Source organism: Saccostrea cucullata, unplaced genomic scaffold (assembly GCF_032062105.1).
Source record: "Saccostrea cucullata isolate Sc308-1 unplaced genomic scaffold, CSIRO_AGI_Scuc_v1 ctg570, whole genome shotgun sequence".
NCBI lineage: Eukaryota > Metazoa > Mollusca > Bivalvia > Ostreida > Ostreidae > Saccostrea > Saccostrea cuccullata.
In genome coordinates this window covers 251,059-267,130 of record NW_026933408.1, presented here as the reverse complement: position 1 = coordinate 267,130, position 16,072 = coordinate 251,059, and the positions used below count along the sequence as shown (strand labels likewise).

Here is a 16,072-nt window from a genome sequence, read left to right as displayed (position 1 = left end):
GTTTGTTTGTATCATCTGTCCTTAAATTTGAGTCAATTTATATTTAAGTTATGTTTGACAAATTTCAATATCTTGGTTTTTCTCATTTTATTATTTTATAGAAATTATACAGTTATATAAGTGCTGATGTTCTCTTACAATTTGATATACGAGGTTAAGTGAATTAAGTGTACATGTATTTTATCTGGCACAAAAGAAGGAATGTATTTAAAAAATAACTATAGACAATTGTCTAAAAAAAATAATGTATTACTCTGAATATTTGGCAAGGGGATCAATTTAAGCCCTTATACTTACAATCACATGTATGTGATTTTTTTTTTTTTTTTTTTTTTTTAGAAAAAACAAAACTGCAGTTATTTTTTTTAGATTAGTGGTGTGTTTTTTGACATTCTTTATGGTTTTATCTAGAGTCAAAAGCATCAAGTAAAAAAAAAAAAAATGAATTGGTCAGTTCATGGCAAATGATTTTCAATTTTCGATTTCTCGACCATTTTATTTTGGCATCATTCAGGGTCTTAACCTGTTAAAATAAAAGTTATCACAGCTCAGTAAATTATATTTTATCAAGGGAATCCTATCCAAAGGAAAGAAATATTAATTATTTATACTGTATCGCAGATTTTCAAAAATAAATAAAAAAGTCATATTGATAAAAATGATGCATTCCATCATTTTTGGAGGTAAACTTTTTTTAAAGATGATACAATTAGTTGTATGGTGGATCTTAGTCAATATCAAAAGACACATACAGAGTCATAAACATTCTATTTAACTCCAGTTCTTGTAATACTTCTCTCAAAAATTCAAAATAAAGTTGTAAAGGGCAGTCGAGTACAGACACCCGTTGACAAGAATATCGTTAAATGGCGATATCAAGATTAAGAATACATTCAGTGACCATTAGACCAACATCAATATATAACCAGATAACAAAAAGGGCTATTGGCATTAAATGGCTTGGTTGGAGATACCCTGATAGGTGGGAGAATTAAATCCCCTGCGTTTATTTACAGATATCAGTTGTTTACATGAAAAAAAGCGCCGACCAGTTCTTGAATAAACGTAACGCTGTTTTATCTACCAAGTAGGGAATAGATCCTATTAAGTCTGGAAGCAATCATTACTCAACCAAGAGGTTTCAATTTGCCTTATCTAAAAAAAAAATCTGTACCACAAATTAACCGTGTCATTATGTTGGAAAAATGCGTATGTCTTTTAAGTTTTTATATATTGCATGTGGCATGTAATCACCAATTTGAAGGTATGTTAATATTTATCAAATCTTAAGAAATGAATTCCTTCTTCACAGAATTGAATATTTATCTGAAAACAAACGCTGTTTAAGAACTACAGACATAATGTAAATTGTTTTTTTTTTTTATATCAATTCACTTGTCATTATAAAAATGCTTTATCAGAGTGTTAATTTTTGAGTTATTTTTCGTATATGATCACGCAATTAATTTCTGATTAATTTAATTTAATTTAAGTCTACATGCTTCTGTCATGTTTTGCCAAAGAAAGAATTTTATCAAATATTAAAAAATGTCACCACATAAGAATTTTCAACAAAACAACCACACGTCCGACAAATATCCTCAAGTTTTCTCAATATCTCAGTCTTCGCATAAAAGTGATATTGGTTTTCATTTGTACGTTTTGAAAACAGGCGTTTTATCTGTGTTTTTCAGGGGGGGGCGCTTTTTTCCCTGTGTGTGACTTGTACTAATTAATGAATTTATGAGATTGGCCACTGTGATTTTTACCTTTTCCGCACTTATTTTATCAATTGTGATGAATTAAATATTCAAGGTGAATTATGTAAATATTTGTTGTCATTGAAATGCAAATTTAAGACATTCGGAGAATATTTTCTTCATGTAAAGTTTACAAAACCTATGGATGAATTTGATAAAGCTTAAAATGATATGAATCGTGAGACTGAGAAATTTATTTGATACCCCCTCCCCTTTACACACACACACACACCCTCCCTCTCACACACTCTTATGATAGCTTTTCAGAAAATTTGATTTTGTCAGCAAAGGTTTTACCCATTCTGAAAAAATAGTAAAATAAAAAGAAAGACATTTGAAACCTGTGATGTCAAAGCAAATTGTGTTACATATACATGAAAGTCAAATATATAAACAAAATATATATACATTTAGAATTATTAACCGGTTGACTGTATCAAAATTAACATAACATTTTCTTGACATGCATTTTTCTCAAGTAGCTCAATTCATAAATACAAAAAGACTTTAGAAGTAAATGCATTCCATTTCCTTTCATTCTTGATCGGAAAACTACGTGAACATATATTTCCATTTCAAAAGACAATAAATAAAGAAATAAGGAAAGTTGTTCACAAATCAAAGCGATGCACTGCATATAAAGTTGATTCAAATTAATTAATCTGAGTTTCAAATTAAGGACTACATGTATGTGAAAAAAGCTAAGGATACGAAAAAAATTCCTTACTAATATCAAACGTCTAATATATAGTTTAGAGGCTTGTGTTGCTTTTAAAATTTAAAAATGACATTAAATGCATTTTTATTTTCTCTGTAGATTACAGGAATCACCCGTGCATCAGGAAATGTGACAGCCATATTTCGATGACGTGTGAGTACAACTTCACCGTGGAGTACTATCACACATTATCCAAAGCATGCTTCAACTGTCCATACAACGTCACGGATTGTTCACGTCCACACTGCGTGGCGGCGGACGGGACAAAAAGGGGAATAATCACAGTCAATAGAATGGTGCCTGGCCCCGGGATCCATGTAAGTCTCAGTGGTCCTGATTTAAAATATCACTATGCTTAACTTATTCAGATTAGCTTAAAAATAGGTCTTCTGTCCAGTGTCAAAGAAAAGGAATATTTTATATCAAAATGAACACACTCTATAAGCCATTACGTAGCTTGTAATTAAGGAGGCCCATTTATTTATTTTTGCTATCAGATATTTCTTATTAAAATGTTTACTCTCTCAGTCTAATGAATAAATAGATGCAGTCTAGCATTTGCTATGTTACTACTTACCAGCGATCTATGCAAAGGGTTGAGTACTGGTGCTTCGTATCAACCACTTAATTACCGTATAAGTGGAAATGTTAGCGAGACTCAAATTTAGCGATTTGTCCTTAAAAACTGGTAATTTATTTTTAGCGAGATGTTATTTTAGCGATTTTAAAATGCACATTAAAGATGCTATTACAAATAAAACGCAATTAATTTTTAGCGATATTCAATTTTATCGATCTTGGCACCCTCGCTAATAATGCCAAAATTAAATCCTCGCTAAAAATTCTAGTTATGCTGTATTAAATTCAACAAAAATGTAACATATAAAGTGTAACATATATAGAATATCACACTGCTGTTTTGATCTCGGCCCTGGTATCAGCCCGAGCGGTTGGTATCGGCCCAAGCCCAGAGGGCGCGGGCCGAGACCATCCGAGATTATATAAGAGGCGCTGTCGCGCGTAGTCCAAAACGCCTGTATCAGGGCTGATACACCACTAGGTATATGATATATAAATTGATATGCATTGTCATTGGTCATCTTCAAAATAAATTTAATAAAAGTCATTCTGATTTGTTGCTACGAAGTATATTCGGATAGTGCTTGAGTTTCTGATTGACGATATCTCTTTTCCTGGATCACCCAGGAGTAGTAATGGTGCCCCGTTATTTCGTATTCATATGAATAGAATATAAGCAGTGGCCTTCAATTTGACGGATAGATATATCGATGTAGTTTTGTCAATACAAAGTATTCATTTTTATTCGTTGATTTGATATAATGTACTTATATACATTTGAACTCGAAAGAAAGGTGTCGATTAAGGCCACTCATCTATTACATACAAATATAGTTAGATTTATAACTAAAGAAAGACATTAACTGCAAACTTTTCCGATATAAAATTGTCACACGCAGTTCAAAAGTTTTTATAGCAAAATCTTTATTATAGGTTTCGTCAATTAATCCAGTATGGAAATCAGAATTGGTGTATATTTTGGTATTGTGCAGCTGTGTATGACAGAATTAAAAAATAAAAAATAGACTGCGGCTTATAGGTTTTGATTAGAATAATATAAATTTGGATCCAGCAATTGGTTGATTGATTAACTGTTTGTTGTTTTGCGTCAAATTTTACAATGTTCCACTCAAATAGATGGAAATATATGGAGAAAACGAACAGCATTCAAGCTCAAAGTCAATTTAACAATAAAAAATTGGAGCAGAGCAAACACGGATGTCCGAAAAAAAATCAGAAGTGAGATCAGGTTCCATGGAGGAGTGAGCATCCCCTATCGACAGGTCACACTCGCCGTGTGCTCCTTGTCATGATCTGGAAATATCGGGAAAATCCGTCGTTATTTCAGTGTGAATATAATGGCCTAACAAGTAGAATAAGTATGAAAAACGCCAGTCAGCATTTGACTTAATGATAAATTGAATTGTTGACATCATTGTATCGACCATAGAAATTACAAAATGATGACTTTAAAGGAGACTGCTGACATTCTTGTTTCAGCAATTTGTTTATAATTTACATCGTTTTAGAAATTGTTCATATGTAGAGCATGCTCTTGTGTATCGAATCAAATGAGAGATATGAACCCCGTATACAGGTGATGAAGGTGTATTGCAGCTTAACTAAGGAACTTGACAATTGAAAAGTAAAGGTCATCACGTTTATCATAAAGCTCGGTAGTTAGATAACAATTGACGTCTTTTCAAGTAAAATATCTAAATATTAAACAGATGTATCAGATATTAATATTATACTTTCATGTAAATTACTTGAATCTGATTCGTCGAGAAACATTTGATAAAAAACACTACTTACTTCTGAATAATGAAGCCACGCCCTCCTGCGTAGCAACAGTCAACTTTGCTTGACGACGGGTGTTATTCCAAAAAATTAGCGACTGCGCGGAATTTATGCGCAAACGGTTCACTCTAATATGTATTTGTATAAAACATTCAGTATAATATAATAAATATTGCATGTAGTTGAGTGTAACATTGAAAATTTTCACATTTTCCCTTCTCAAAACCATTGTCAACCTCGGGCTGCGCCTCGGTTGACAATGGTTTTCTTGGGGTGAAAATTTTCAATGTTACACTCAACTACATGCAATATTTATATATTATCCTTCAGAATTAGACAGTCAATCTGATTGGTTTAGAGCAGGTCAAGTGCAGGGAGACAACTCGTGATGTCTCCCTCACGCGCAGGGTGACAACTGTTATTTCCCTTCAGATGACAATGAAATAGCGTAAACAGGCATGCAGGGTTACAACTGTGTTGTCGCCCTTTGAATGAAACTATAGTGATTTAGCGAGATAACTCCTAATTATAAGTACAGTTGCTAAATATGCGGGATCGGTGAACAATAAATTCCAACGATGACGTCAAAGTTGCCTGTTGACATGTTTTGAAAGTATGGAATCGGAGCAGAGTAGAAGAAAACAAGAGGTTTGATTACTATTTTCTACTCTATCTAATTGATAATTGTTTATTCTTCAGGATAATAAAACTATTATGGACTGTTTAGAAGGGAGACATCACCAATTATCAGGTCTGAGTAGGGTTGTCACCCTCGATAATTGTATAATGTGGTATCTTTTATTTCAATCTCACTGGGATATATCGTATGGAACCATTGTTAATTGACAGCACGTCGTCTATATATTTAAATGTCGAGATGAAGGCCACAGCTAGTTTTTTCTTTTTTTACGAAGAAGATTTTTCAAACAAATTCTTCTTCATATGAATATAAAAAAGGTCTGCTAATAACGGGTCTAATTAACTCATCGTAATTCCAATAGATTTTTGGAAAACCTGGTCTCCAAAAACCACATAGATATGTTAATCCGAAACTCAAGCATTTTTAATATCACCTTCAGAGTACTTGTATGTACAATCAGAATGTTTTTTTACAAAATAATTTTGCAAATGACCAATGGTACTGTTACTATATTTACGAGTTTCATTTTCATTGAAAAAAGTTGCTGTTAATGATATCAAAAAGCGTGGACTTTTAATTTATCGTGAGGAATGGTTGTACAAAAAGTTGAAAAGTCGGAAGTATTTATGCTGTTGATTTTGGTAAAAGTTTGTGATTTCAAATTTTCCAAACATTCCTTGGAATTTCATATATCCACATCTGATTTACGTACACCACTTCTTGAATTTTTTGTTGCACAGTGCTCCTTAAGTTTCTCCTTCAATACTGTTGGAATTTCAGCGAGGAGTAAAGAAAGAGGCTTGATTAAACATTTATTGTGTCTTTAAGGATTTTTATGAAGTTTTGGAATCCAATTTAGATATGGTAACTCAAATTTATTCTGGTTGTTTGGAATGATAGAATAAATATTCAAAGCTGACATATAATTTTGAAGAATTTCCTTCTTAGAAAAGGAGCTATGGATATAAGTTGGATGACAACTAGTAAATTAAACCCCTTTTCATCTAAAATACATTATTTATAACGAGCCTTACAAACAAATGCAATGGTGTTACCTGCTTTGTCAACAGGGACTAGCACATACTGTTATCTATCTAATTCTCTTTTTTTTTCAATTCTGATTTAATGAACACAGAAGGATAGTAGGCCTTCATAATATACTAGTATTTAATCCATTTTGACAAAGTGTCAAGGTCTTCATCTCCATGCTTTTCCCATAGCATAGCGTATTCTTCAACAAAATCAATTATATTTATGAAATTCTGAATCCATTGAAAAGATCGGGATTCACAATATACCGTTGAGGGCTTTTACATCTATGCTCGCCACTCAGGGCCATTGTGCTCACAGAGTTCTCTAAATTTCCTAACGCCCACCGTGACAAAGAACCTCAGTTTTTAAAGTCTCATGTGAAAGACCATTGACCTTTAATTCTAGTGCCTTTGCCCTTGTCGAAGGAACTTTATGACTTAGTTTTGACTCTGCGAAAGGGTATCTATTCTTGACCCCACAGTTACGAAGCGAACACCATACCACTAGGCTACCGTGACCGGTGCAATGGTTTAAAAAAGGAATGGTCGTCATTGGTCGATATGCACCATACGATTTTAAATATTGAAAGAAAAAAAAGAAACAACTGAATTCTTAAATATAATCTTTTGATTGAATGTTGACGTATGATTATTTAATTATTGTTGATATCTTTTTAGGTATGTGAAGGAGACACAATAGTAGTTAATGTATACAACAAACTGGAAGGTTCTGATGGACTCTCTATTCACTGGCATGGACTCCATCAGCTTCATACACCACACATGGATGGAGTGTCCATGGTTACTCAGTGCGCCATCCCAGCACACTCGTCATTTCAATACAAGTTAGAATAAAATGATTATTTTAATTTTTAAAATTTATTTGTATCTAAATGTTTCTGAGGAAGTATCTGATTTTTAAAAGTTCGTTCATAAATGGTTCGAGATAATTTGAGGACAGAGAAATATGCAACAAAGTAAATTATAAACTGACAGCCGATAGACAGGTAGACAAAGGCAGTTCAGCGAAAATATCGCATACATTTTTCGTAATTTTGTTGTCGGAAATATCTGGCGATTTTTCTTTATATATCAGGAGTTGGCCATTGAAATTTTATACTTTGTAAAATTTTTATAAATTTAATTTTCAAGACTCTCTTTAACAACTATACAGACATAATAGAAATGTTGGCAAGTTAATTTTTGGCGTATCACTTGGTGCGAAAAATAACTTAATGCAGCGCGCCAAATTTATTTGGTATGATTTTCCAAAATTCATAACTGTAAACCAACTTTAATTTGCGACGACATTATTTTGCGATTTACCAGGTTTAAATTATTTCGCGATCAAACCTTTCTTGGATCTTTTGTTAAAAGAAACAGGGAATTTAAGGACCGGAAATATTCGCGATGACGAGGCTCTCGCGAACCTAGCGAAAAGAACTTTATTCGGTAATAACCAATATTTGCCCCCCAAATCAAACTTTGATGGAGATATATTTAATTAAGCTCTTAAACAGGGGAGTATATGCTGACTTCAAAGCACTGAATATTTTCATAAGTAATGACGCCATATGTACGCAATGACGTCACAAACATGACGTAAATTTCAGTTATTTATGAATTTTACAGAAAAATGTACATATTTCGTCGATATTTTGAGTAAAAGTTACCGAGCGCATGTGTGTTCAGGATCAATATTTTGATATAATGTGTAGAATGATAATATCAATGAAATTTGTCAATATTGTTCCTGAACAAACTTGCGCTCTATAAATTGTAAACTAAAATTGTTGAAATTTTGTCCATTTTGACCTCTTTCTGAAAAAGGATATAAAATGGGACTAGTTTGTGACGTCATAAAAACAAAAATTGTAAATACACTGCTTTGACACTATAATATTTTTTGTTAATTTGTATTTCTCATACAATTTATTCCATTCAGCACATTTCAGGAAGTTTTCAAAATTTTACTTTTGTGGGGGCAAATATATGCAATATACCGCATATAGTTCTTTCTCGCACGCGAACAAAACTTGGTTTACAGTATTAGTAATTCAAATGAAACATATGGAGATAACAAACAGTATCAAGATCAAAAGTCCATAAAACAATACAAAAAAAAGAGCAGAGCAAACACGGACCTCCAAAACATCAGAGGTGGGATCAGGTGCCACTGAGGAGTGAGGATCCCCTGCCGACCGGTCACACCCGTTATGTGCTCCTTGTAAAGATCGGGAAATAACGGAAAAATTTGTCGTCAATTCAGTGTATAAATAATGGACTAACAATAAGTAGGAAAAACGTCTTTCAGCATTTGACTCATTGATAAATTGTATTTGCTGACAAGGTCATTGTTTCGAACATAGAACTTACAAAATGATGACTTTAAACGAGATTGCTGATATTTTTGTTTCATAAACTTGTTTGTCAAAAATTAACCTCGTTTTAGAAATTGTTTATACTTAGAACATGCTCTTGCGTATCGAATTGATCAACTGAGAGATATGAACTCCGTATGGGGGTCATGAAGGTCTATTGCTGCATAAGTAAGGGAAGTTGACGATGGAAAAGTTAAAGTCATCACGTTTATCATAGACGTTGGTTGTTAGATTATCATTAATGTCTTTTTCAAGTAAAATATCCAAGTATGAAACAGATGTGTAAGACTCTGGGTTATCTTTTATCTCAAACTCCCCAGGATATATCGTATCGACATAGTAATGGATATTGCCATTGTTAATTGACAGCACGTCGTCGATATATCTAAATGTCGAGTCGAAGGCCACAGCAGGTGTTTTCTTCTTTCACGAAGCAATTTTGCACAAATTCTGCTTCATATGAATACCAAAATAGGTCTGCTAATAACGGACCGCAATTGGTATCCATGGGGATTCAAATACATTGTTGGAAGACCTTGTCGCCAAAAATCACATTGTTTATCAGAAACTCAAGCTTCTTTTTGATGTAAAGTTCAGAGTACTTGTGTGGAATCAGAATGTGTTTTAACCAAATAATTTTGCAAATGACCAGTGACCAGGTAAGTAAATTTACGAGTTCCATTTGTATTGAAAAAGCAGCTGTCAATGATATCAAAAAGCCAGGACTTAAATTTATCGTGAGGAATGGTTGTGTCTGAAGTTGAAAAGGCGTAAGCTTTTAAGCTGTTGATTTTGGTAAAATCTTGTGATTTTAAATTGTCCAAAAGTTCTTTGGAATTTTTGAGTATCTGCATTTGATTCACAGCACTTGTTGAATATTTTGTTGTACAGTACTCTTGAAGTTTCTCCTTCACAGTATACTGTTAATATCTTAATGAGGAGTAGAGAAAGAGGCTTGATAGTACATTGACTGAAACCGGCAATATGTTCTAATGACGTTTTGGAATGAAGAAGATCTTCCTTAGAAAGGGAACTATGAGTATAAGTTGGATTACCGCTTGTAGAATTAAATACAAGTTCTTCTAAGATACAATTTGTATAATGAACCTTAAAAACGAAGACAATGTTGTTACATGTACCTGCTTTGTCAGCAGGGACCAGTGCGTACGTACTGATCATGTAATCTATCTAGTTCTTTTTTCACTTTTGGATTATTGAGTACAGTAGGATAGATGGTTTTCATATTACCCCTCAATCTTTTAATACGCGATTTCAACATAGATCTGATACTTTTAATCCATTCTTACATATCTGGTCCATTGTCGGGCGTAATTTAAACGGAATTCATACTATTTTTCAAATTTCGGTGAGATAAATGAAAACTTTGTACTGTTTGAAGGTTCAAACCTGACCACCCAGGAACCTACTTTTGGCATTCCCATTCCGGACTTCAGAGAATGGATGGCGTCTTTGGAGCTCTTGTGATACGTCAATCGGATGACAACGAGCCTCATTTTGGACTCTACGACCACGATTTACCAGAACACACAATAATCATAAACGATTGGCTGGTGGAACTAGCAATCAATCGATTTGCCAATCACCATCACGCAGGAGGTGACAATAAACCCGCTTCCATGCTCATTAATGGTACGATCACATTTAAATCTGTACATGTATATATCATAATACACAGTGAAATGAATACGGTTGTCATACTTTTTACGCATGCGCAATTGATTTACACTATGTAGGAACTACAATTTGTCATTTTGACTTAGGGTTCTTTTATGAAGTTATGATACACAAAGACAATCCAAATATTGCGACAAAATAGCATTACAGAATTTACACACTCGGAATTTAAATCTGAGAAACTATTCAGTAAACTTTTGCTTATAAAAAGGAATTTTTTATGACACTTTGAAATGAAAATATATTGGCAAGGGTGACCCACATAATCCACAAACATTTCAGTACCATCACCACCATACGAAAATGCTATATATATATATATATATATATATATATATATATATATATATATATATATATATATATATATATATATATATATATGATCCTTTTTTTCAGGTAAAGGAACATTCTTGGAATTTAGAAATCCATATAATTCCACTATATACACACCTCGTGAGACTTTGAAAGTGGAGCAAGGCAAACGTTACAGAATCCGTCTGATCAGTAACGGGCTAATGAATTGTCCAATTCAGTTCTCTGTAGACAACCACAACCTCGTTGTCATAGCTACAGACGGTTTCCCCGTGCAGCCAATCACGGTTGAATCACTCAACATGTTTGCTGGTGAACGATATGATGTTGTTCTCCATGCAACTCAGTCTGTTGACAACTACTGGATTCGTGCACGCGGTGAAGCGGACTGCGCAGTGAAAAAAGCACACCAAGAGGCCATTCTACATTATCATGGAGCTGCAGAAAGAATTCTAGAGTTATTAACGGAATATGACGCCGGGCATCGGATAGGAAAGGTATATTAAAGAAAAAAAATCAATGATACAAATTTGGATGTTTTTCTGTCTAAATACAGTAAGGATCAACTAATACAGTAACTAAATGTATGACAAACGAGATGCCTTTTATAGCTTTTTCATTGTCAACTTTTTTATTTTAATGTAGAAATATTCCACTGTCACCTGCTTAATGTATAATGTCTCAACAAATTCGGAAGTCAAAAGCTTGCCCTTAGTACCATCAATTTCTAAAGCAAGATTGCTACAAACAGATAAGTTGATGTTACAGGGGTTTCACCTCATTTTACGTTAGCATTCCTTAAGATCTTTGGTCTTTGTAATAAAATTGTTAGCAAATATAACCTTGGATCGTATTTTGTTAAATGGTTTTACACTAAATGTTTGTCCCTTTTGTATACTAGATTTGACCACGCGATATATCTTTGATCAATTCAAGGGGTTCACGGCAGATGTGACTGCTCAACAGCAGATGCATTGTCCTCCTTGGCACCTGATCCGACAGTATAACATATTACTTGAAAGATTGCATAAAAATTCTTTAATATTCACTAAAATACTTGCTACCAGTTTTTACTTCCAAATACGAACAATACCTATCATGAGGAAAGGATGATGTTTGCTGAAAATAAATCAAAACAATAACCTGTACCTTATTTATGGATGATATGATAACACTTTTATCAAATTGAAATTATTGACAAATTCAATAGAAACTAAATCCCTGGAACAAAGCAGAAACTGAGGATCTGATTCCAGTCACCAAACTGATGTCACTTCATGAAAATGACGAGGCTCTGTCTAGAACTCCGGATAAAACTGTGTACATGTCCATGGACTTTAACAAGATTGACAACTACCATTTCCACGATCCCGTACTGTATCCTATTTCTGCAGTGGAGAGATCCAAACACCTATATTTACCACAGATAAACCACATATCGACAATGCTTCCCCCAGCACCACCCCTCACACAGTATAAAGATATTCCTGAGGTAAAGTACATTTAAGTTTTGCAAATGTTTGAATAAAGTACTGGAATTTAAACTTAGAAGTATCACGAAATTGCAAATAAACAAGTTATAAAAGCAGATTTCGACTTTGCTAGAATTCTTAACAGGAAATGCTGTGTGATTCTATGAATGTTGACCGTAACTGCTCGTCTGAATTTTGTGAGTGTGTTCACATTAAAAAGGTTGATCTGGGAGATGTGGTAGAGTTGGTTATAGTGGACGAGGGTAAAACTTTTGACGCCAATCACCCCATGCATCTCCATGGCTACAGTTACAGAGTGGTCTGCAATTTGCAGGGGTTGTGTTTATGTCTTCTTCATAAGCATGTAATGTAAATGCCAGTAGGAACCCTGCCTTTCTAAATATCATGTTAAATTAGCAGTCTTTAAATTCTTTACAAAGAAGGTTATATGTCAATGTCAAGTACATATTACACTGATATTTTCAACAATATTTCATACTAAATGGTATATTCCTATCTCTGAAATCTAAGAATATGCTGTATATTGGCAGAAAAACTCATTTTTGAAATGTTACTTAAAAATGAAGCTTAGGGGTCACAAAGTCGATTACCATGATACTTCAAAAGCTAAAATACCAATGTGTCAGAAAATCACATGCAGGCCTCTTTTAGTCCTAAAGATACAGGGTGTAACAGACGATCAGACAGACAGATAGACAGACAGACAGACAAACAGACAGACCAAAGACAGGCACCGGGGAAAGTCACCCCCTTAGTGTGCTGCTTTGCTCTGCCAGCAAACCGAAAGTATCAAAGAAGGTCACGCTGAAAGCATAATGTGTTCTCAACATTAAATATGATTACAATCATGTCATTTATGTTTATGCCAGCCTTGTAAGATAAAAGATTCATTAATCAAGAGGTCAATTTCGAAATATTGCAAAAGTAATTAATGCTTGGATATCAATTAAAAAAAAAGATTAATGTTTTCCTGTCACTATACACAGATCAATCGATCTACAACCCTCCAGGAGGTTAAAGACTTGGATGCCGCTGGAAGCATATCCAGGAATCTGAATATGTCGGTTATAAAAGACTCGGTAACTGTCCCAGATGGTGGATATACAATTCTCCGCATACACGCCACAAATCCAGGTTAGTTAATATAGCTACATCAATAATCAGAGTAAGAAATTCGAAATATATATTAAACGTTTAGTACATACGTTTATTTTCAGTTAAGAAAATATCAGAAATATCAGAAAATGAGAAACGAATACACACTACCGATCAAGGGTTGGACCCATAGAGCAAATTGATAATTCGAAAATGTTCCATCAACAGAGTACTAGAACTACAGCTTACATTATATTATTAAGCTTCATATAACACGTATAATGTAAACCATCTACAATAATAACTATATAAGCAAATGTTTTCACTTTTGTTGAAAAAATACAGAAAACGAATTAAAATCTTCGCAAAACATGATATTTTATATCTTTTTAGGTTTTTGGTTCTTTCATTGCCATATTGATTTCCATGCAGAGATAGGAATGGGTATTTTTCTACAAGTCGGAGAAGTAAATCAGATGCCAAAACCACCGAACCGTTTTCCAAGATGTGGAAATTGGAAGTATATGGCTGATGAAGAGGAAGAACCATCATGCCCTGTAAACAGCGCCATGAGTACACAATTCGGACCGATGGTTGTGATGTGTGTCTTCTATGTAACCCTCTTATTAAATTAGAATTTATGTATAACTCCTTTTAAACATGATTTCTGGCTTCATATTTGTTCAATGTACTTCCTAACATTTGTCACTGTCAGTTCTTTGAAATTATATCAGGATACCACAGGGTTTGACACATCTATATCATATTTGGAATTAAGCTAGAAAAGACATTAATGGTACACTAACAACAACAAAAATATGATAAACTTGATGACTTAAACTTTTCTATCGTCAGTTACCATACTTACTGTACCCTTATCTTCAGAGGCACCTGAAGTTACTTATTTGTCTTGTATAAAATTTATCCAATATCTAATAATACACAAGATATAAACATCGGCGCCATCTTGATTTTTTTCTAGGTCTATCACATCAACTTGTATTTTCGTTTGAAACTCCGTAAAATAAATTCCCTGTGATCACATTCTTTCTGTGGTCAGTCTTTCGAGGCCCTTACTTGCACACAGTGCAATCAAAAGGTAGCATCACAGGTGAAAATAGAAAAAGATCTTCATCAAACTTGATCTATTGCTTCAAGAATCTTTGAAATTTCAAAAGGGGCAAGTAAGACTATTAATTTTGTTTTATCTCAATAATTATTCTTTTTAATTACTAGTATTTATTATTCTTTTGATTTGCCTTATTTTATTAGAGAGAAATGTTTGGGAAAGAATTTTTTATATTGTGTATTTCAACTTTTAAATTTATATCAAATAAGTATATATATCATAATTGCCTTGTACAGATTTCATACCTACATAAAAACACACACAAATTTATATACACATTTAAACATCTGTGAAAGTTGTTTTTATAGAGAAGAAAAGAGAAAAGAAAAGAAAGGAGGAGAAGAGAGAAACAGAAAAATTAGGAGAAAAAGAGCAAAAAAATACACGGGCATAACGTTTTCCCCCGTACATTGGGGTGAGGGGGGGGGGGTCGTTTCTTAAATAATAAGGTGAATAAATAAGATTTTGAACAATATATTATAAGGCAAAATGCCAGTTTTCGTAGTTAAAAACACTGAAAACTAAATATAAATCCACATTCTACTTTTCAAAAAAGTTAACAGAATTTGGTCATCTTGGAGCCAACAATTGAAGAATTTACGGTGACATGTAGAATAGTACATGTATTTGTTTTTATTTATGTAATATACTGCTTAATTTGTGCTATTCATATAATGTGTTATTCATCTTAGAATAATAAAGATGATTAAAGATTAAATCACGTAAAATTAATTATATCGTATTTTGTTGCTCAAAATGGGAGTACATGGATCAAAAATCTATGTTAGCCCGTTACCATAGCAACCAAGGTAGTAACCTTGATTTTGAATGTTGATTATGTGTAGACATTACACATTTGAAAAAAAAAATCATTAATATCGTTCATGGTGTGTACCACAGCACTACAGTAAGAATTGGTCCTTACAGAGGACTGATGTTAAAATGTGTTGTACCCATAGTTACCAACTACTTAGAGATATATTCTACAGTTTCTCTTTAGCTTAAGTGGCAACAAGGTGTCGTGTTTTGGGGAAAAGGATTTGTTTGTTTTTCCTAGTTCTAATTTAAGCTACATAAGGATTTAAAGTAGCTGCACATCTCAGTTTTTCAAAATTTTCTGACTGTAACCATGGCAGCCAAGACCCATAGAAATCAAATTTCATCTGAAATATGTATTTTTGTGTAAAGTACAAAAATAGGGGAAATTTCCTCAAAATCGGTGACTATACGTGGCAAAGAAGTTTAAGTGGTTACAGAGAATGGCTATTACTTATGAGGCCAAAAAATATTCATAGAAAACCCAATAAATTGTTGGAGAGTTTATCAGCATCTCTTCTAATATCATTTCAGATTTGGTATACAGAATGTATTTTAGCAAAATAACCTTGCTATGGTCCAATGACAAGGTAAGTTAATTTACAGGTTCGATTTCTATT

The 16,072-nt window shown here is 33.4% G+C and overlaps 2 protein-coding genes across 2 annotated transcripts in view; both read left to right on the top strand.

The window, feature by feature from the left end:
* The first annotated feature begins 1,163 nt into the window (after nucleotides 1–1,163).
* Nucleotides 1,164–16,072, top strand: part of LOC134238219 (uncharacterized) — a 34,546-nt gene continuing 19,637 nt past the window's right edge. The window contains exons 1-3 of the mRNA XM_062720334.1: nucleotides 1,164–1,264; nucleotides 2,578–2,795; nucleotides 7,207–7,373. Coding sequence (XP_062576318.1) covers nucleotides 1,195–1,264; nucleotides 2,578–2,795; nucleotides 7,207–7,373 — 455 coding nt within the window. The 5' untranslated portion in view covers nucleotides 1,164–1,194. The remainder of the gene's footprint in view (nucleotides 1,265–2,577; nucleotides 2,796–7,206; nucleotides 7,374–16,072) is intronic.
* LOC134238220 (uncharacterized) lies at nucleotides 13,202–14,892 on the top strand. Its single transcript, XM_062720335.1, has 2 exons — nucleotides 13,202–13,546; nucleotides 13,901–14,892. The coding sequence occupies exons 1-2, from the start codon at nucleotides 13,375–13,377 to the stop codon at nucleotides 14,140–14,142; spliced, it is 414 nt and encodes a 137-aa protein (XP_062576319.1). The 5' UTR covers nucleotides 13,202–13,374; the 3' UTR covers nucleotides 14,143–14,892.

Excerpts from the sequence above, each read along its gene's own strand:
- LOC134238220 (XM_062720335.1), top strand. The coding sequence starts at position 13,375 with ATGTTTTCCTGTCACTATACACAGATCAATCGATCTACAACCCTCCAG. Across the intron at positions 13,547-13,900 it reads CATACACGCCACAAATCCAG|GTTTTTGGTTCTTTCATTGC; the intron begins GTTAGTTAATAT and ends ATATCTTTTTAG.